Consider the following 22,946-nt stretch of genomic DNA (forward strand, 5'->3'; position numbering starts at 1 on the left):
AATAATGGGAGAAACTGGTACAGTTTATCAAGTCAACCAAAGGAAGATCTAGAAATAAAGGTTGCAAGTCCATAAGCTTTTTTATTCTTTAAAAAACATTCTGAAAACTGAAAAGGTCTGAATCCGTTCTGATGGCATAGCAGCTTCACAGAGTCTGCATACACTGAAGCAAAAGGGGCGCGATGAAAGAAATATTTAAGAAAATCAGCGAGTTATTGAGGGAAACACCAGGAAAGAGCTGTCAAGATCAGCTTAAAAAGAGGATCAAACTGAGTCATTTGCAGAGTTGCAGATTTCACAGATTCTCTTGAGCCAGAATGTAATCAGTGCTATACAGATATGCTAATCCAAGTTGTCCACGGGGATGAGAAGCGGTTTAAAACACCACACAAACACTGAGATAGCAGAGTGGGTAAACGCAGTGTTTCAGCTGCAGTTCCAATCATTCCTCACTGAATGCAACAAATCACAGAAATATGTGTGTCCGTTTTTATTTCCTTTTGCCATTTATGAAATGACCCACAGGTCCTGTCCAGATGGATTATTTCAAGGATCAATGTTCTTTATTTTTCATATACAGACAGTATGACACAAATGTGATGTAATGTAGTGAAATGAAAATTCTTAAAGTAGCTCATCCCACAGTGCAACAAAAATAAGAACCCATAACAAATGAAGGACATGCACATGCATAATTAAAATAGAATATGATAAACTATAAGCCTCAAGAAATATGATGTGAATAAAATAGAATAGAATAGAATAGGTATATAAAATAGAATATAGTCGAGAAAGAATAGATTAGAGAACTGTATGCAAAACATACAAAAATACAATGTAAAAACACAGAAACTGTACAGTGTGCAAAAAAAGCTCTGCCTCCATATGGGAAAAATCTTCAGAATGGATTTAAAGATAAGATTTGTTAAACTGAGCTTATAACACAGATTTATTATTTTATTCAGCAATTTGAACACATAATGGGGGGGGGGGGGGGGGGGGGGTTTGTTGACCCCATTGACTTTCATTACATGCATATATATATTTGCATGTAATGAAAGTATATATATGTAATGAATATATGTAATGTATATATATGTAATGAAAGTAAATATATATATATATATATATGAAGAGTTCAGATGCAAAAGCCTCTAAGTGCCATTTGACATTTTCTTCTAGAATGATATTTTTTATCAAGCTTGTATATTTAAGTTCAGTAATTTCACTTAAATGACAATTAATAGATAATCTTCATTGTCATTTAGTTGAAATATATATATATATATTAGCCGATTAATTGCATCCAAAATAAAAGTTTGTGTTTTTATTTATACAAAATAATTATACACAGTATACACACATATATTATGTAAACACAGACTTTTAGTTCGGATCCGATTAATCGTGATATATATATATATATATATATATATATATAAATAACTCTCCTTTTAAGAAAGGTATTTCTTTAGACTAGAACAGATCATTTTAAATCAGATATGGAGATATATCCACTTTGACAAGATAAAATAAAACTTCTAAAATTAAAAAAAGAACCAGTCAAGTGCATCTGAACACAACTGCCATAAGTTTCACTACAAGCAGAACGACAATCCATATGACCAGTTTTACTACTAAAACGCTTACCTCTTCTGTTTTCCAGCATTCACTCTATCCTGTCAGAGAGATCCCATACTGATGGTCATTCCTCATCCATCCTCAAAGCACATAAACAGCCTTATCCTCCCTCTTCTTGTATTTCCCCCCGCGCACGCACACACACACACACACACACACACACACACACACACACACACACACACACACGCACACACACACACAACTCAGGGTCTCACCAGAGATCCTGCCATCTCTTGATGACACACAGACAAACACAAAAGGTATTTCACTTATCTCGCTCTCTGCTGAAACATGTCCATCTGCTCTTTAGCTGCTGGTTATTATGAGCATAGTCAGTAAACACACTCAAACGCCTATATTATACAGCAGGAAATATTGGTCCTAAAAATACAAAAAGAACAAAGTGCAAATATGACCTCAGCATTTCCTCCTCTACGCCAAAGTAACACCATTCACACATAAACAAGAAAACAGAAAAGTTGACTACACTTTGCTTATTAATCTGTATACATCTGCCTAGAGTATGAAAAATGAAAGTATTTGAGCTTCAGACAAGAAATCTCAGCATAGTACTACCATCGCAAATAGCTCTGTAGTCTGTAGCCATAACCATAATATTCATATCAGTAATCCAAAAACTCTGTTGTGTGATGGACACATGGGACAATGTTGTATATGAGTATGACAAACATACGAACACTTACCGTGTAGCTGGTACAGACAGTCACACTGATCCTATGTGACACAAACCGCACCCTCATACAAGTGCACTCGCTCAAACACATACTGTAGAGTTGCGTGACTACATTCCTGACCGTCTTTTGACAGCTCAAGCTGTGGGAAAACAATGTGTGTGAATAAAGCTGGCTGACGCACATACGGTGATTGCTGCTACAACATTAAAACTGACATGAGTGAGGAGAGAAGGAATGCATGTCATACATACATTCCTGAACAGTGTGTGTGCAATCATAAAAGTGGGTGGGGCAAAGTTCATGTGGCTCAGGAGTCAGGAACCTGCAGGGAGGTTAAAAAACGCTGGAGAAATATTCACTTACTGTTTCATTATGAGAGAGAGAGAGTGTGTGTGTGTGTGTGTGTGTGTGTGTGTGTGTGTGTGTGTGTGTGTGTGTGTGTGTGTGTGTGTGTGTGTGTGTGTGTGTGTGTGTGTGTGTGTGTGCGCGTGCGAGAGAGAAACAGAAAGTTTTCAGCCTTCACATTTATTCATATGTACAGCATTTGTGAGTTTCATTTCAATAAAAGCACCTTGTTTCCATTTTTTTTAAATACAAGTTCTTTTGTGGAGAATCTCATTTAATTGTGTGCTTCTGTTCCTTTACATATAATATATGCACATCATTAAATAAGGAACATTGTTAAAATATTGTTTGTATTATACAGTACATCTTTGCTATTCTCAGGAAACGCTGCCATTTGTGTACCAAATGTGTCAATATGACACATTTGCATTTGTGAAATTTCTGCTAAATTTAGTGGCCATTGTCGATTGCCAAAAGTGTAGCAATGTATGTAGCACAGCTCACACAGAAGTCACTTTCAAAATGAGCGGCTTTCTGTTGGTCAATGCTGTGAATCTGTGTGATTTACTTGAACCCGTTACAAATTCTGCATGGTGAAATCTTTCGTTATTAAGCAAAAATCTCATGTGGAGTCCTGTTGAAATTATTGGATTTCACTTTTGATAATTCGACTAACTAATGCTATGCTTTACAGTAATACTTATTTAAGTTTAATAGGCCCCTTTTTTAAGAAAACAAAATCTTGATTTTGTTTGTGGGGTCTATTAGAAAAGGTTTCCGTGCTTGAATGTTCATGTTGAGTGGATGCGTTTAACTACATTTTTAGACATGCACTTATGAACTTCCCTAAGCACGTCCCTTCGGGGGAATCCCCAACACCATTTTGAAGTGGGTTCAACTTCGTCAAATGGGTGAGGGAAGTTTATTTGGACAGAGCCTTGCACCCTTGACTTTGACCGAGGCAGCGAGTCTACTCAATATGTACAGTTCAGCCAGATCCATAGACCACATTGCACCATAATTGTGACGTCACAGCATATTGAGCTTAATTTACCCCCACCCCACACAACTCTATACTGACGTTGTTTTGACATTTAACCGCATTTAATACTAGTAACAACCTTAAGCTGACTGTTGTTTTACACAAAGTTTAGTTTATTGTGTTGTTACCATTCTCGTTTGTGTATTTTTTTAATATTTAATATAAATATATTTATAAATTAATATTCAGAGGCTGCATTTGAAGGCCAATTGCATCACTGCAGCGCGACAAAGGCTGTCCCAGTTCGAAGGCTCCTTCAAAGGCGGCCTCCAAATGCGTCCTAAGTATCCGTTGAAATAAAGGATATACAACAGATGCATTCTTCGCGGCCTAGCCTACCCCGAATTCATAGCGCCAGTGAGGACAGGATTTTTTGAGAGAAATTGCCAAATTACACTTTTAAACATAAGTATTGGGTTTCAGCTTACTCAAAATATCCAAATGATTCAAAAAATATATAAAGCAGTTCAAATGTTGACTAATATCTTACTAAAATGTGTATATACTCTTTATTACAGAAATGGACCGTGAGGTACATATTTTAACAGTTTGTGAACCCTGTTTTGTTTTAGACAGTTTAATATAACTTTCAAAAAAGTCTAGTACAAATGTTCCTGTCACTCATCAACGGCAGCTGTCAGTTGCTAGGCGACAAGAACAGCCCTCCATAGGCTAGATCGTCCCATTTAACAGCGCTCAGTCTGAGGGTGTATTCACACCAGGAAAGTCCGATAGTTCACTTGCTTTGGTCCGGACCATATTAAAAAAAATGTTTTTTTATTTGGTACGGTTCGCTTTCACACTGCTCTTTTTGCAAGTGAACCAAAATTTGTAAACAAAACCACACGTGTGTAGTGCCGACGCGCTGTCATTGGTTGTTGCGTTAAATCTTACCCAGATAGAATAGTGCTATTTTCTGATTGGCTAACAACACCAGAGGAAATGCGCTTGATTCCTGCCGGTTCCACAATGAGAGCGGCGCGGCCAGAGTTTTGGGCGCTGCAGCATATTAAATATATTACAAATAGTTTTTCAGCGTGAGAAATACAATGTGTGGCGGGAGAGCGTGACAAAAGACCGAAATGAGTGACTGTCACGCTCAATGCGTGACACTTGAGAGCCCTGTCACTCATTCATTCATTCATTCATTCCATTCCAATGATGCACACACGACGCGCAGAAAGACGCGCAACAGTATCGTGTGGCCAGACAGCGCGCCGGAATGGAATGTAGTAGGCTACAACAGATCACTTTCCCATAACGCAAGTCAGACTACGGAAGCCTGTTCACTCAAAGGCGAAGTGCTTTCTTGCAATTGGGTCGGTTCATGTTCACACCGTAAACGAACCGTACCAGAGTTCGTTTGGAACCATACCGAGACAACCTCTACAGCTGGGTCTCGGTTCGGTTGTTTGGTCCGCACCCGAGTTTCGATTGCTGTATTCACACCTGCCCAAAAGGTCCGCACCAAGGGGGTAAACGAACTAGAGTTCGATTCAATCGAACCAAACAAGGCAGGTGTGAATACACCCTGACATTCGCGGCTTTGGAAGTGAGAGTCCTTCGAAGGATGCAGCCTTTGAATTGGGATACAGCCAGTAACGCTTTGTTTAGTTCCTGTTTATAGGAAGCCCCTCCTTCAGAAAAGTGCAATGTGCTCTGATTGGCTGGCTGGATCAGAGTGTTGTGATTGGTCAAACGCGTCGAGCATGTTACGGAAATGTCACGCCCCTTACCATAACCACATTAGATCTGTCTACATCAGAAATTGCATACTTCCCTACTATATGGTAGGTGAAAAACAGTGTGTGACAAAAGAATTAATCACAGTACTCATACAAGTGTAGGAAAAAATTCTGAAGTGTGCATACGATGGACATTTTACTATCACATGAGGCCACGGGAGAAGATTTGTGAATGGCAGTGAAGCGACATAACTAACGCTGGTAGATCATGTGATAATGACATCATGGCTAATACGTCCAGATTTCGTTCATACTACACACATTCATTCTATATAGAACATACTTTTTTAGCGGTCATGGAGAAATGGCTTAAGTCAAGACTAAAGACCTACTAAAGTCAAGAGAGTATGTGTCTCTTGGACATGGGCGTAGATTACGCGGGGGACGGGGGGGACGTGTCCCCCCCACTTTTTATACAATGTAAATCCGTCCCCCGCACTTTTTCATAGGGCAAGTGTGTCAACGACAAGCTGAGGTTTTCACGGGTGTGTATACATCGATATTTAAAATCAAAACAGTCAAGGATAGTCTATACGTGACTTTCACGTTTCCATGGTAATCAGTCATTCGTGCATTAGCTTACGACACGCCCGCACCCGCGCCGAATCCATCAGTTTCATAGAGTTCAAAATGGCAAAAAACTCTTCACTCCTTTTTCACGAAAAAGTCAAGCACTGTAAGTTAGTTGTCATGTAGTATCTGAATTGTGTTGCACAATGATGAATAACTCCGCCTATTTCTCTTGTTGAATAATTAACAAGTTTTGTTGTAAATTCACTACCCGAACAAACATGCAATATTTTCAATCTTCTTTTACTCGTAATGCATTTTATTTTCACAGATATGTTATCAAAGCCCTTCAAATTAGAATAAACATGGTGAATGTTAATGCTGAATTTGTATTTTCATGCATTAACAGCCACAATCTGCTTGAATCAGGCAGCGTTGTAACATGTGTACATGATGTTTATCATAATTTGGTAACACTTTACAATTAGATAAAAAAAAGTTTGTAGACAAACTTTAAGTTCTCTTGAAAAAGCCTAACTAGAAAGTTTGTAGTAGTTTTAAAAGCTTGAAGTTTGAAGGTTTTCAATTGGAAAGTTTTAGTTTAGTAAGACAGACTTTGTTTAGGCTAGTAAGAAAATGTAATTTTGCCAAAAGAAGAACTTTTATTTTAAGTAAATTTTATTTTTAAATCAGCTTCAGTGTGATATTTAACCATATTATCATGCTTAACACTGATAATTTGAATAATTGTAATGTGATGATCAGATATCTAAATCAGAGAATATCATATGTTTGGGCAGTTGGATTATTTATTTTTAACAGCGGATTCGGGGCACTCAAAGTGCACCAGATTAGTGAATTTATCTTTAAAATGTACAAAATTTTCTTTCAGGGGGGCATGCCCCCGGACCCCCCTAGAGGTACAGAGATCCACCTACGAAAATACTGTGGTAACACAGTAGACTATATGATGGTCTATGAAAAATACACATTATTATCTTATTAAAATACATGATCAGGATTTTACCACCTTCGCCTAGTTTTAAGCCAGGAAAACCCCTGCATGTGCAATATAAAGTACTGGACAACTTTCTTTCTTTTTTTCTACTTTATTGCTTTAAAATAAATAGCATATTAAGCCAATTAAGCAAAAATCACCAACGAAATTCAATTTTAAATGGGGAATACTGTTATGTGTTTATTCCTGGAAAAAAAAAAACTCAAGACTTCGAACAATGCATTTCAGGGAGTTTAGAAACTGTGCTTACTGAGAGAATAACTCCCTTTGGAGTGACTGTGCTTAGTAACTTTGCAGACCTTTTTCATGGCCAAACAGCAACATTACACGCTAAAGAAAGTTGGAAAAAAGGCATAATATAGGTCGTCTTCAATGTGTAATGCCAAAATAAGTTTTAATATGATTTTTCTAATCTGAATATACGGAATTTTACTTTTACTGAAATTATAATGACGTCATAGTCTGTTCAGTCTTGTGACATTTTCCTCATTTTCTGATCACCACTTCCTGCTTCTGATGTCCTGAAAATTCAGTATAAATTTGAAGTTATATAAAAATAAATATAAAATTTAGGGGGAAAAATGGCAGCGTGTCCTGTTAATGATCTACTCTATTCATAGTATCACATTGAGCTATGATATGCCTCCTACTAGAGAACACAACAAAGTGCAAACATGAATTATGAACAATAGGTTAACATGGTGTACACAAAACAAGCACAGTGACATTTCGCATACTATTCATTTACAAAATAAGGTTCTTAATAAACAGTGTCTGAAATGAGGATTAAATTATATTCAAATGACAGCATAGAAAGGAAAGATTAACCAGCAACTGTTCTGATTTTTTGTATTCTATAAGCAACTTTAAAGACATCTTAAACGGCTGCAAAGTCATTGTACCTCTGCAGTGTTCGTTCAAAAGTCATTGTACCTGTGCAGTGTTCGTTCAAAGAAACAAAAAATCACAAAAAGCTCATATTACTGACTGTACATGATATCTCTGTACAGAGAATATAGAAGTACAGTAATAGTAAGATAGCAACAAAGCACTGTTTTTAGGTATAGCTATGATAGTCCCCCAACTGAATACAGCATTAATTTATTGACTGATTGGATTGTGTAAATGAATTCAATAAGTTATCAGAAACACGTGTAACAGTAGTTAATCGAGACTATTCAAGCTATTCAACATGCAATTACAAAAACTGTACCAAAAGAACTGAACTGTCAGTAATCGCAGAGTTCAACTAATAAATGTCAATTAAGCAGCTCCACTCATGCTGATTGGTTGCAGGTTAGCGAGAGGAGGGGCTACTGCACCCGGAGGCGGTGCAACAGAACTGATGAACAGAATCACTCCCACCCTCCTCCTTCTCCTCCTCCTCACTAATGATGAGGGACAAAAGGGTCAGAGAGTTGAAAGACAGAGATACAGGGACAGAAAGTCAGAAAAAGAGGGATGAAAACACATAGAGAACATTGAAAAATGCACACAAAATTATTAAGTTGAATTATTTCTACCTGAAATGAACTCAAGTAGGATAAACTATTGATGTTAGATTCAGAATACTCAGACAAACTGCTTTGCTCAAATATGTCCACTAGATGGCAGACTCAACACATTCCACTAGTTGCTAAATCACAGATTTGTGTCATCTATAGACTGGAGCACCACAAAACTACAACTTTTAGCCTAATTAATTACAGTAATTCCTACTGCTTAGCTAAAGTGTGTAAGCGCCATATTTAATTTATTGCGAATGAAAATGAGGCTATGCGGCCTGTTCATACTGTCTTATTGTACTAGGTCACATGTATTTTTTAGAAGTTATATGTTTTGTTTGTTTTGGTCCAGTGAAAATACTTACAAAAATATGTAATTGTAATGTTTCATTTTCATTGAAGCTGAAGGGTGTAATCTCTACGCCCTAGCATCGCCAAAAAGAACTGCAAAAACAAATACTGTTATCAAACAGGTTTCCCGAACTCTCTATCTCAGTTGAGCTGTTGCTGTACAGAGCTGGTCAGACTCTCAAGCAAAGCAGAGTAATGAATTGATCGGATCACAGAGATAATTTACACTTTTAAGTGAAACCAATAAATTAATGGGTTACTTGTCTCCATGTTAAACTGGGATAGAAGAAACTATTTTAACACTGAAAAATTACACATTACCTTTAATAATCTACACCAAATAACACATTAGGGCTCATTCATGAAACTTTATTAACCATTCGGGAGTAGCCAACCTGTGTGTAAAATGGAATTCAAAAAATGGGATTCAAAAAAGCTATTGTGTCTTCTAGAGTCCCTTTCATGGTTAATTGTAGGATTGAAAATTATATTGAGAAGAGACTATTAAAATAACAAAAAACATTTAATAATAGTGTGGAAAAACTATACCAAAATCTATTTAAAGTACATTTAATTCATACTAAGTACTTCAAATCCATTAACAAATTTATTGACATATAACTTAAGACTTACTGATATACAATTATAATTAAACTTTATCTGGGGTATGTCTTTGTTGCACATTTCTTGATATTACCTCTAAAATGTGTTTTAATATCACTATTAATAAGGATTGTATGATCTCTGTATAATTTCAGTCTTTAAATGCAAGATATTTAAAGTTTACCTAAAGTACGAGTTTCCTTGCAATAGTTCCACTTTAGCACAGTCAAATATACTTGAGTATATCTTTAGTTTGTCCTCAGCACTACTTCCGCACAATTAAAGTGCATTAAGTACAAAATTAGTTGTTCCAATCTAGCAGATTTTAAGTATACCAGTTTAGTTTACCAAAAGTACAATTGCAGGGTATTTATATTAAGCACACACATATGTTAATGTATTTGTAGTATACTTATTAAAAAATAAATGTATTTCAATACATAGTATACTAAGGTAGCTTGAAGTCAAATACTACTGATGATCAGAATAATAGTGATTTATAATGAAAAGAAAAATGGCTATGTGACTGTTTTTAATTATTTCTGTTTATTAATTAAACTGGTTGTTTAATTTTGTTATTATTTATTATTATGGCAAATATTGTTATCAAAATGCAGTGTAATCAGTATGCCTAAAAGAAAACACGTTCAGCGCATGGCTGTGAACTGGTGCACATTTTTGAAAAAAACATTTAAAAAATATGAACATTCATGAGTATGAAAATGTACATCAGATCATCTTTATAAGCATTTTACAAAAAAATCATTCTGCCTGTGTTCTTTTCATTTGCGCTAAATTAAATATGACGTAAATATTGAATGAATCACTTGCAGAGTGATACTAAGTTAAAATAAAGAGCAAAACATGATGATATTAGAGTGAAAATATGAATGTGAGTAATGAGGATGCTTTTATTTCGGGAGGAATTTTGCAAACAGACGTGCGCACAAGGCTTTAAATGGCACAGTTAAGGAAAAGAGGATAGATAGAGACAGATCAAGTTCACACACTCTGTGTATGTCTCTTCATTTACTCTCTCTCTCAATCGTGGCTGTTCTGTGAGGTTTGAATTGAGCCAGCCAAGTTTGATCATGCAGAGCTCATTTACAGAGACTTAGGGGCCATTTACATGACACTGTTTTCAACTAAAAACACTTTTGATGCGTTTTGGCCGTTTATTTACACGACAACGGCATTTTGGGGGCCTTAAAAACACAAGCTTTTGGGTTTCGCCATTATTGTCTCTGTGTAAACTACAAATTACGAATTTGTGAAAACGGGGACGTCATGCGATTGCGTATTACGTTATTGTAATGCTATTATGGGTGGTTGCCCTGCACATTTAATAAACAAACTAGATCTGGTCCAAAATGCAGCCGCTAGAGTTCTTAGCAGAACCAGGGAGTATGACCATATTAGCCCGTTTCTGTCAACGCTGAATTGGCGCTCTATTAAATGTTGTTTAAATTTTTAAATATAGCTGATTACTTACAAAGCACTAAATGGTTTAGCTCCCCAGTACTTGAGCGAGCTCTTAACGCATTATAGTATTGCGATATACCTAGAATATCAAAATCGACTGCTGGCGGTAGATCCTTCTCCTATTTAGCACCTAAACTTTGGAACAGTCTTCCTAACATTGTCCGGGAAGCAGAAACACTCTGTCAGTTTAAATCTAGAATAAAAACACATCTCTTCAACCTGGCATACACATAGAACACTATACATTCCTATTATTCAAATCAGTTAAATGATTATTATGCTGCATACTGCATTAGGTCAGCCGGAACCGGGAACACTTCCTATGACACCTGATGTACACGCTACATCATAAAAAGAATGGCATCTACGCTAATTTTAGTCTTTCGGTTTATTCCGAGGTTTACTGTAATCAGCTGGATCCGGGCCGTATCCAGATCAGATGGTGGACCAGCACCTGGACACGACCACATCGCATCCCTGAAGTGTCAGCAAAGCTTGTGTCAAATAGACTAGGGGCTGAACGATTAATTGCATTTGCGATAATATCGCGATATGATGAAATGCGATTTTGTAACCGCAAAAGCTACGATTGCACTGGTCATGTGACACGCGAGAGAAAAGCAGTCTGCAAATCAAGCATCAACTTGGCACGCTACGCATAGGTCTGGCATACAGGAAAGAACAGTTTATTTTTTATGTATGTGATATTGTGTTATTTATTCTCTCTCCAACAATTCTGGATTGATTCAGAGAATTTCAGAATCGAATCTGAGCTTAGTTTTTAAACACACATGCGTGATGACGCTGCGGTTCTCTCTCTCTCTCGCTCTCTCTCTCTCACACACACACACACACACACACACACACACACACACACACACACACACACACACACACACACACACACACACACACACACACACACACACACACACACACACACACACACACACACACACACACACACACACACACACACACACACACACACACACACACACACACACACACACGACACCGCTCGAACCTTCCGAAAAATAAGCTTTCATAAAGTTCGGGGTTTAAGCGAATTACAAGGACAGTCGCGGGCTTCATTGCACAGGTTTTGCCGCTTTGATGTTACTCTTGCAGTGCACGGTCTTGGCCGCCGGAATTTTCCTTACAAATGCTCCACAAAGGCATTATGTCTTTTGGAATGCAGTTGGCTTATATATTAAAATTATGAAAATCACTGAGAAAGCTGCTTTCATTTTAAAATACTTACGCGCGCTTTGTGAAAAGTGCTCGTGCATGCGGCTGTGAGCGACTCATTGGGTAAATGTACTTGCATCTCAAAATGCTTTTGACGCGAAATTAATGTAAACACGGTCAGGTATATCTTAAACCAATAGGACAAACTACATTTACAATTTCAAAAGAGATATGTGCATTAGTGTGAATACAATTTATCGTATAGGGGGAAAATCACTCCAGCTCTTGAATGGAAAACGTTCAGACAGCCTACTTTTAAATACTGAAAGCACTCTTTGTTTATGGATTGTAATGTTTTTTTTTTGTTCCTCTTTATTTACTAGCTTTTATATGTTGAAGCTATATTAGTTTATAGTCCATTTAAAAGTCTTAATTAAATACATATTTTAAGTATTATTAAGATTAATTAATAAGAAAAAAATTAGATCGGATCATGAGCTGCCTAAAGATTCCCATCCCTACTGTACCATGATTTATTGCTTGTCTTTGTCGACTAATACAGAAGGTAAAGAACTTAAAGTAATCGCATATTAAATCGCAATCGCAATATTGGTTAAAAAAATCGCAATTAGATTATTTTCCATAATCGTTCAGCCCTAAAATAGACTCTCCCCTGTGATGGCCTCATCGACACGACAGCCATCGGCACTGATCCTCAACAAATTCTTCCCCATGTGCGCGTGATGACTCCCATCTTCAACCAGATGAACTGCATAATATATATTGTTCCGATCCAATCTGACCTCTGACCTGTAATGCTGCCTGAATCATAATCATACACTGTTCGTTCGTTGACCAGAGGAAAACTAGCCTACTGACTGAGCCTGGTTTCTCCCAAGGTTTTTTTCTCCATTCTGTCACCTGAAGGAGTTTTGGTTCCTTGCCACTGTCGCCTTTTTCGACTTTCTTCACCTTTGTCGCCTTTTGGCTTGCTTAGTTGGGGACATTTAATTTTATATTTAACATTATTTTCCTGTTATCTCTGTAAAGCTGCTTTGAAACAATCTGCATTGTAAAAAGCGCTATATAAATAAAGGTGACGACTTGACTTCAGTCGAAGAGCGTATAGTGTTTCTTTAAAAAGTGACATCGCCAACTACTGGCCTGGCATGAATAACACAACGTTTTTAATCACTTTCGCGGATCCGTGTGAACAGGGATCATTTTGACAACGTTGTCGTCTGTACGTGAAAAACACAAAGGAAAAACGTTTCAGTTTTAAGTGAATCGTTGTCGTGTAAACATAGCTTAATGAGACGCTGGAGGAAGAGAGAGAGAGCGAATGAGGGACACTGGTGGACAAGGACAGAGAAATAAATGAGGAACTGATGGTGAAATGGTAGCAACTGCGTATGACAGGCATCTGTCAAACCGTAAGACATTAATTGCTAGCTCTCACTTCCTCAAGCGTCTGTCTGACATGCTTCATCTAGCATCTTCTCTGACACAGTGCTAAAGTGATCACTTCCTCCTCCGCCGTCCCTGAACTGTCCTTTTCTCAGCACTTTACAGCGAGGGCAAGAGGAAGAACACGGTGGAACCCACAAAACGTGACACACCAGGTGAGGGAAACAGTTTGGATGAGTGCAGGAGGTCGAAGGTCAAAAGATGAGGGGCAGATTGGTGAAAGACTGGTGGAAGAAAACATCTGTGTCTGATGAGTGTTGGTGAATCCACAGATAAGCAAGACACAGTGGAAAGCATTACACCATGTAACATCCTAAAGCAGGATGATATAAAGCAACAAGTGATAAATCCCCTCTCTTCCGTGTCAGAGTGTACACTTAATAATAAAAGTATTCCTTTCTTACAGACCCCAAACTGTTAAACAGTAGTGTGTATTTAAGATTATATGAATATTGAGCTGTGAATTCCTGCTGATGTTCAGAACAAAAACAATCTTGCTAGTGCGATATTGATCTTGTACATTCTTTGTTGCAAAATGTGCTGATTTGTCAGTAGGGGGATTTTATCTAGCTGGCTAAAAAAGAAGAGTTTTTTTTTTTTTTCAAAACTGCAAAAATAACTTGAGAGCATTCATAAGAATCAGCCAATCAGTAATGAGTAATGCAAAAGCACCGTATACTATTGTATAGCAAACATGAATTTATAAAGTAACATTAAACCTGTTAAATTTCCTGCTTATTGCATGTTTTCTTTTTGTAAATAAAAAACAATAATTTTAGCTAACTTAAACATTAAATCAAAAACATTTAATCAAAATATATATATCTAGAAATCAAAATTGATAATTCTTTCTTGGTGCATTTAGTGAAAATCTAAAATAGGGCCAGCAAAAAAAAGATACTGTCAGTTCAAAAGTTTGGAATCGGTATGAATCCTTAATTTTTTTTTACATAACTGTTTCAACATTGATAACAATAATAAACGTTTCTTGATCAGCAAATCAGCATATTAGATTGATTTCTGAAGGATCATGTGACACTGAAGACATGATGCTGAAAATTCAGCTTTGCATCACAGAAATAAATTACATTTAAAAAAAAAATCAAATAGAAAGTTATTTTAAATTGTAATAATATTTCACAATATTACTGTTTTTGTTGTTGTACTTTTAATCAAATAAATGCAGCCTTGGTGAGCATAAGAGACTTCTTTTAAAAACATTAAAAAGTCTTACCGATCCCAACCTTTTGAATAGCAGTGTATATATATATTTATATATTAATATTGAGCACTGAAAAATGTTCAGACTGGCTGTGATTTTGCCGCTTTGTACAGTATTACACATTCATTGAAGAGAGAAAATTACTTGACCCTGCAAACTTGTTGCATAACACATGGTGTAAAGGGATGTTCACAATAACAGCATTTTGCAGCAAAACTTTTCAGTGATTTGTGGAAGGCCTTTTTTTTTACCTTGCATTAATAGTGAGAGAGGAAGAGTGGGATCAGGACATGAACCAGGTCAGATCCAAACCTGGGTCCCGAAAAACCCACAGCTCTCCTATGTTCTGAGCATTTTTGACTTCATGCAAATGAGCAGTGATGCAAATTCAATCACCAATAAAACTACAGTATCGGGAGGTGGATCTCCTTCTGCACTCCCATTGGTAGTCTCTGCATTGTGTTGCTGCTCATTTGCATAGAGTTGAGCTCTAATTGTCTACTGCTTTTGTCGGCCGGAATTACTTTTATTTAGAATGAATGACTCAGGTCGCTTTGACACTGCAAATGTCATTGTGAATGGCTCTTCAGGGTGATGTGGGAATCTGACGGGGGAAATAGGCTGGTGTTGTGGGTACAGAAACAGTAGACTAAGGGATTTTGGATCTGTCGGCCCTCTGCTGGCCCTTACCTGGCCCGCTCTGAGGGCCCGCTGGAGGGCGGCTCTGGTCTGCCCAACCTGGAAGGGCAGCAGAACTGATGGTGACTGCGGCTTTTAGCTGGCTGGTTGGAATTGAAGGTGGAGGCTGAGGAGAGATGAGTGAGTGTGGAGCAGCTGGAGGATGAGTGTAGTCTGACACCTCTGGGAGAGACAGAGAAACACACAAACAGGGATGGAAGGACGAGTGGAGACCAAATAAAGGGACAGAGATGTAAAGAGAAAGAAGCAGATAAGCAGATGATAACAGGAACAAACAAACAAGCAAAAGCAGTTCATACAATACACAGAAAAGTTAGAGAGTGGATCAGACACTGTGATGAGATAGTAAAATGTTAATTAGTAATGTGAGATCAACTAAAAAATGATTGTTAGAAGCAATTACAAATACAAAGTTCTGTCATGAAACTCAAGATGGCGCAGCCTGAGGTCCTTAACTCAATCTGCTTGGAATCACATCGTTCTCTATAGAGCACAGCTGATTGGTTCTTGCCAATGAGCCAATGAGTTTGCTGCTCAGCTTATACTCGTTCAGCGTTTGCTGTAGAAGTTTGCAGCGCGATTTCAAACATCCTCCACCTCCCCCAGTGGAGATCTGCTATGGGTGATTCGTGAATGCTATATTGTGCAGCAGCAGCACGTCTTACATTCTCACAGAAGCGTGTCTGTAGACGTATTGGCAGTAGCAAGTCCTGTACTTTCTCTGCAGCAACAGAAATAACAGCAGCAGCGTAGCATCTCTATTCCACCCAGACCAAACATATCAACATTATCATATTCATTACCATGCCAAACACTTTGAGAGTTGTCATGACAGAATTTATTTTACTTACTATAAAGAGGAATATTCTCTTTGATAGACCTTAGTTTATTGAGATGTCTTTTCAAATGATGCCTAATGTTTTCTGTTATGTACTAAAAAGTAAATGAAACAACTTCTGCAGTCAGTAAAGCTTGGCAACGTGTTCTGCACATGAACAATTGTCTCAAGCAAAAATAATATTTAAAACAAAATTATTTCTTTACATTTTTTCATGGGGAGTGTTATTTGGTTTCAGCCAAGCTGAACAAAACAGGTTTAAAACAAAAAACTTGATTTTCGATTAGACCAATATAAAAATGTATATAAGTTACACAATCATTTAATTTTCTTTTCAGTGCAAGTAAAATGGAATAAATCACATCAAATATGCATGAATATTATGCACTTAGTAATTTTTTATGATGTCTTATATGGCATAAGTTCATTTTGAACTTATACTGACATATAGTGTCATGGATGCAGCATTATGTAAAAAGCAATAGTTTTGGTTAAAGATGCCAATGCTATATTCACAGTCTGCCATCATTAATTCGGCTAATGAAAGTGCCCAATATGTGTCTGACAACCAATAAATGGCTGATATAAAAAATATTTAAAGAAAAACACTATAGAAGTACAATATTTTTTAAATGCAAAGTGAATTTAGGCATGATAACATTTAATGTACATTATGAAAAATGTATATTCATTTTAAGATCTGCAAAAAAAAAGATTTGACTGTTATTAATGATTAATATTTAACTTTAAGTGAGTGTTAAATTATGGCAAAGGTAATCTAAATATAAAAATAGAGGAAATGAGCATGAATATATGGCTGTCTGATACCAGTAATTTAATAAACAAGTAATATTAGCAAATAACTGATTTTGCCAACATATTGGGCATACCTAGCGTAATTTCATTTTTTCAAGTTTCGACATATTTTTCAAAAGTATTCCAATTAAATTTACATTTTAACGAGCGCACTATTAGTCATGATGTAAGAAAACAATTCGAATGATATGAATCATATTTTGCAATAATGGCCACCCTGCTGTAATGTAAAAAGTGACATTGTTTGGTGTGTGAATGAGAAGTAGAGAGAGGAAGAGAGATTGAGAAACAGCACTCTTGAGCTCTGAGAGGTGAACTAAAGACTCCCACCACCCCAGTGGCTTACATAAACCAATAGAGTGCCTGAAATCTTCATATTGTGTAAGTCTGCTCATTATGTGTGTGGTATTTCCCCCTTGAATCTTTTATTCATTCCTTTTCATACAGTATGCACTCATGAGATTTGCTATTCAGCTGACATTCAAAACCGCTCCACATGCAGCACGCTTCTGTGAGCTTCCATAGCAAACAGTCACTCACAAGTTCTGTTTGGGAAGATTTCCAGTCTCATGCCGCAGTATCTCCAAGGAAGAATGAAGAAATCAGTGAAATGGTCTTCACTGAATCACTACACGCTCTTCTAAAAACCAGCTGTGCTGCGTGAGTCACTCAATCTGTAGCGCGTTAGCATTTAGCTGCAGGAATGGGCTTTAGAAGCCACAGCAGTCGAACATGCAGATCCAAACCACGTTTTAATTTTACCATGGCAACAACACGATGTGATACAAAATCTGTATATTTCCTTCAAGGGTGTTAAATATGCATGTAAACGATGTTACAATGTACTAGTTGGGTTTTACAACAATACAGCGTACCTGTAGTTCAAACAGTAGAGCACATGCTAGCAATAAAAATGTTTACCTTGAATGCAATGTAAGTCACTTTGGATAAAAGTGTCTGCAAAATGCATAAAAGGAAATGCTTGTATTACAAGAAAGTAAGTAAATCTGTATTTTTTTGTCTTACACAAGCATTTTTCTCTGTCTAGCCATAATATAATATACAGTATATTATTGATATTACCGAGATCTGTTCTTCAAACAAATGTAACTTTTATGATACTTTTATTATGTATGTTTATTTCAAGTTTGGAGTCAGTACGATTTTTGTTGGGGTTTTTTTTCATCAAGGATTTATTAAATTGATATGAGTGACAGTAAAGACAATTACAATGTTAAAAATTATTTCTATTTCAAATACATTTTGTTCTTTTGAACTTTCATGCATCAAAGATGCCTGGGAAAAATGTATTTAGACCCTTATTTTTCCAAAGATATTCCTCTGACCTTTCTCTTGTAACACTGAAGACTTGAGTAATGGCTGATGAAAATTCAGTTTTGCCATCACACGAAGAAATTGTATCCATCCAAACCTTTCAATTGCAGTGCATGTATTGTAAGCAGACAAGGGTTTGTGTATGCAAATCCAAGAAAAATATATAAAATGATTTGAGAGGAACAAAACAAAACCAAACCATGAGACTCTCATATTCATTAGTATCTAAATTCAGCCACACGCTGTCACAAAACTTCAATGCTTTTTCTTTAATTAGTCTCATGAATGAATCTGTTCATAACAGCCTTGGAAATTGTGGGGAAAATACTTTCATAATATTTGCCTTGTGAGAAACTATGCAAAGACCACCATCATGAGGTAAATAAGCCCATGATTGAATGAAATGAAAAGCTAATGAATTGCTCCTCAAATGTTATACACATATACTATAATGTTTAGATGGTTAGGGTGATAGGGTGGTGTAGGAATGAAAAGTGAATCATTACAAACCTTAACAGCTTGGCTCGTGAATATTAATTAGGAGACGTAACATTCGCTTAGTCCTTGTTGAGGCATGTAAGTGGGCTCTAGACATAGTAAAATACCACTTGCATGTTCGTTCAGTCCATTACTGAAGCAAACCGCAAAAAGAGGCTTCAGCTTGATTGTTTTATGTGGTTAGTTACATTTTTTTCTTTGGAAGATGATAGCAAGTAACTAAAAAGCACAGAAAACCTGCTTCAAAGTCAATACAGTGTTGATAATGTACAGTATATATGCACATCATGCGGATTGTCACCACAGATCATTATAGACATGGGATTAAATAGCATCTTACCTCTCTAAATGTTTTGTGACAGAAACTGAATTAAAGACAGGGAGAGAGAGAGTCGGTCCCCGGAGCAAGAGCTCCCAGTGGGAAGATTACGTAACACCGACAGTAAGAGCTTTTCAACAGAGCCACATTTATTACCCCTACGCCGCAACCTGTACCTATCCGCTAAAGCACGAGTAATAGGCTCACCTGAGGGGTCTCGCTTTCCATTTCACACACACATTTATGCGCACAAAGTCATTGCTTTTTCTCAAAGATAAAACTCGATTTCCATCTCATTCCTGTCACACTTAACTGTAATTAAAGAAAGACTCAATCCTCTTTTCTGCAGAGTTCTCTATTTATACTCTCCAGTTCCCTCACACCTCCGTTTATCTTTTCTCTTCCTCAATCTTTCTAGCGCTTCACTGCCTGCTTTTACTTTGGCACGCTGTAGGGTCAGGAAATTGGTCTCATAGTGAGAGAGAGAAAAAGAGAGAGACCGTGTCTCAAATCCTATTGAGATGCCTAGCTAGACAGCATTTACACATCTATGTATTAGACTTTGAATTAAAAATCTGTTGAGTTGCCAACCAGCATTTTTCGACATCCTGTAGGAACGTTTGATTTGAATGTCACAACTCAAACCTTAGGAGAGCTGCAACTCAAAAGATAACATTTGGACATCATGAGCACATTCGAGCATTCAATTTTAATGTCTGAATTTGAAGTCTGGTCAGATGCCTACATATACATCCTGTTTGCATCATTTGAACTTTTGATTTGAATGTTCATACTGAGTTGCCTAACTAGACAGCATTTTTTAAGCATCATCATAACCATATTTTAATGTTTTATTTGAACATTAAAACTGAAATCATAGTGGGCTGCATAAAAAGACAACATTTTGTGGGACTACAGCAGCGTTTAAATGTTTGAATCAAGCATTTGAATTGAAGTTGTCTACAGCATATTAGGCATCATAAGCATGGATTATAAATTTAATTGTAATATCCAAAACTCAAAACCTAGTGAGTTGCCTTTTTTTGTCATTGCAGACGTGTTTAAGACTTCAAATTGAACATGCAAAACTCAAAACCGAGTACTATATGAGTGTTTAATTGTTTGAATCAAGCATTAAAACTCAAAACCAAGTGGTCTGCATCCCAGACAAGATTGTAGGTATCATAAGCATTGGCAATACATTTGATTCAAAAATTAAAGGCGATCAATCACTCACCCTCATGTCCTTTTTAAACCCGAAAGATATTCTGTCATTTTCGGAGGACAAATGAAGGTATTTTTAATAAAATTTGAGAGATTTAGGTCCCTCCATTGACAGTCCACACAACTACCACCCATACGAATTGAGTGGTTTAGTCCTAATATTCTGAAGAGATACGGTCGCTTTATATGATGAACCGATTGAATTTAGGTTTTTATTCACATAAACGTTGAAATTCCACATTCAATCTCAAAACTAGGCTGTCAAAAACACCATTTTTGGAAATCTGTACTCAAAACCTAGTGGGCCGCTAATCAACAGAGTAGGTTTGGGTATTTCAGGTATGTTTTAACATTATATTTAAGCATTCAAGCTCAAAATCTACTGAGCTACATTCCAACACAGCAATTTTTGGGCACTGTATATATTTCATAACTAAAACATTAAACTCAACTCAAAACCTAGTGAATTGTCAATCAAGACAGCATTTTTGACCATCCATGTGAAAATGTCAAAATTGATTATTAAGACTCAAAATCCAGAAAAAATCCAACCTAGACAGATTTTTTTGAAAATTAAATAAACTGAACTAAATAAAAAATGCTGTCCAGGCAGGGGGCTCACTAGTATTTGAGACTGCAGCCAGAGAGTGAGCGAGGAGAGAGGGAGACATCAAGGGATGAGCAGCAGGATAACTGAAGAAACACCTACACAGCGAATGGTCGATCCAACGTTTTGAGGAGGCCATGGGATGGAAGTTTGGAAGCTCACATGAAGACACAGAGGTGGCTGAAGGACAGAACTAGGACTTCACACAGAGTGGGAGAGGAGAGTGGGAAGAGAAACACAGAAAATACAATAAAAAAATTGTGCGAAAGGCTTACTATGGGGGTGGCTGAGGGCAGGGAAAGAGAGGGAAGAGGTGTATTTCTCCTGATTCGTAAAACGGTAGATGTTTAAAGATAAGTGTCAACGTGTGGGAGCATCTGTGCTTATTAGAGAGTGAAATAAGAGCGAGAGGAGAAGAACAAAAATAACAGCAGAGAAAAACAACAGAGGGAACAAAAGAATGAAGAACGAGAGGAAGAGTGTTATTGCACTTGAAACAGTCAGTTAGCATACTGTCCTCACATCTCATATAGACAACAATAACATACAAACAGCACATCTGAGGATTATTTTTAATGTTTTTTTAATTTTTTTTATTCCAAACTCTACCAATATCAATTTAGAAAAAACAGTGTCCCTGTAAATATTTTTTTCAATACAATCCGTAATTCTGTATGCAAGTTATGCATTAATGTTTCAAGATAATATAGCGCACTCTTATTGAGCCGCTGAAATACTCCCACATAAATGACCCCTCAAATCAGTTTGGTAAAGTTTATGTAATGTGTTTTTACAGTAAAAGCTCTTCTAGGTTCTGTAATATAGGCAGCGTTTCAGCAAACGTATCAAGGGGATGACTTCTTGTTTTCCAGCAGCAGCTATAGCCCCGCTCCGGCTGACTCAATCCTTCTTTCAAACAGAGAAATACATTCCTGAAATGTCCTTGATGTTATCAGCTAAGCTGCGCTGTTACAACGTTGCAGGTTTTATGTTGAACTCGCATCAATCACGGGTAACAAAAATGGACTGGCAAGACAGATAACAAACTTCTTCACATAACAACTCTCTTTTTATCCTAACAAAGCTGCCAGTTTGACAAAATGTTGTGCTGATCTTTACCACAGTTCATTTATATTGACATACTAACAGATGCACAAACAAGAACTCTAGTTAGAAAAAGGAAACGCCACTGAAACAAACACACTTTAAACACTCGCCTTTCAACTTGTCCATGAAGCTCAAGTCCAGTTTGAGTACAGCTACATCCCCAAACTATTATTAAAGAAATTGAAAAAAATCTAAAAGACACTCATGATGAACCACTAAAAGCAGATTTTGACCTCTAAAATAAACACCAATGTTATTCAATCTTAATCAGAACTAAATTGGCCAATTATCTATTAATTTAACAATTTAAAGAAAGATAAATGCTCTCCAAATACAGATTAAGTGACCATGATCTAGAAATAGAGAGAGGAAGACGTAGACAAACATGGACAGGGAGAGAGCAGAACATCTGTAGACACTGTGATGTGTAGCAAATAAAGGATGAGAAACACTTTCTACTCATCTGTACTAAAATAAAGCCATAATAATTTGAGAATAATCTCAGTGAACATCACTTGTTTTAGATTTTGCAAATCTCTTAAACTTTATTCTCATAACGTGTTAACTTAATTCTCAAAATCTTAGACTTTAATATGGCACTAAAACAGCATTGTACAATAGAAAGATGTGTGTGTGTGTGTGTGTGTGTGTGTGTGTGTGTGTGTGTGTGTGTGTGTGTGTGT

The 22,946-nt window shown here is 36.8% G+C and overlaps 1 protein-coding gene across 1 annotated transcript in view; it reads right to left on the minus strand.

Annotated features, from left to right (window-relative positions):
• The window catches only part of iqsec2b (IQ motif and Sec7 domain ArfGEF 2b), a 103,861-nt gene that overhangs the window by 19,110 nt on the left and 61,805 nt on the right, over positions 1–22,946 (minus strand). The window contains exon 2 of the mRNA XM_077224119.1: positions 15,511–15,681. Coding sequence (XP_077080234.1) covers positions 15,511–15,681 — 171 coding nt within the window. The remainder of the gene's footprint in view (positions 1–15,510; positions 15,682–22,946) is intronic.

This window comes from Siphateles boraxobius, unplaced genomic scaffold, assembly GCF_051911475.1.
Source record: "Siphateles boraxobius isolate OS27281-9 unplaced genomic scaffold, OSU_SipBor_1 9, whole genome shotgun sequence".
Taxonomy (NCBI): Eukaryota; Metazoa; Chordata; class Actinopteri; order Cypriniformes; family Leuciscidae; genus Siphateles; species Siphateles boraxobius.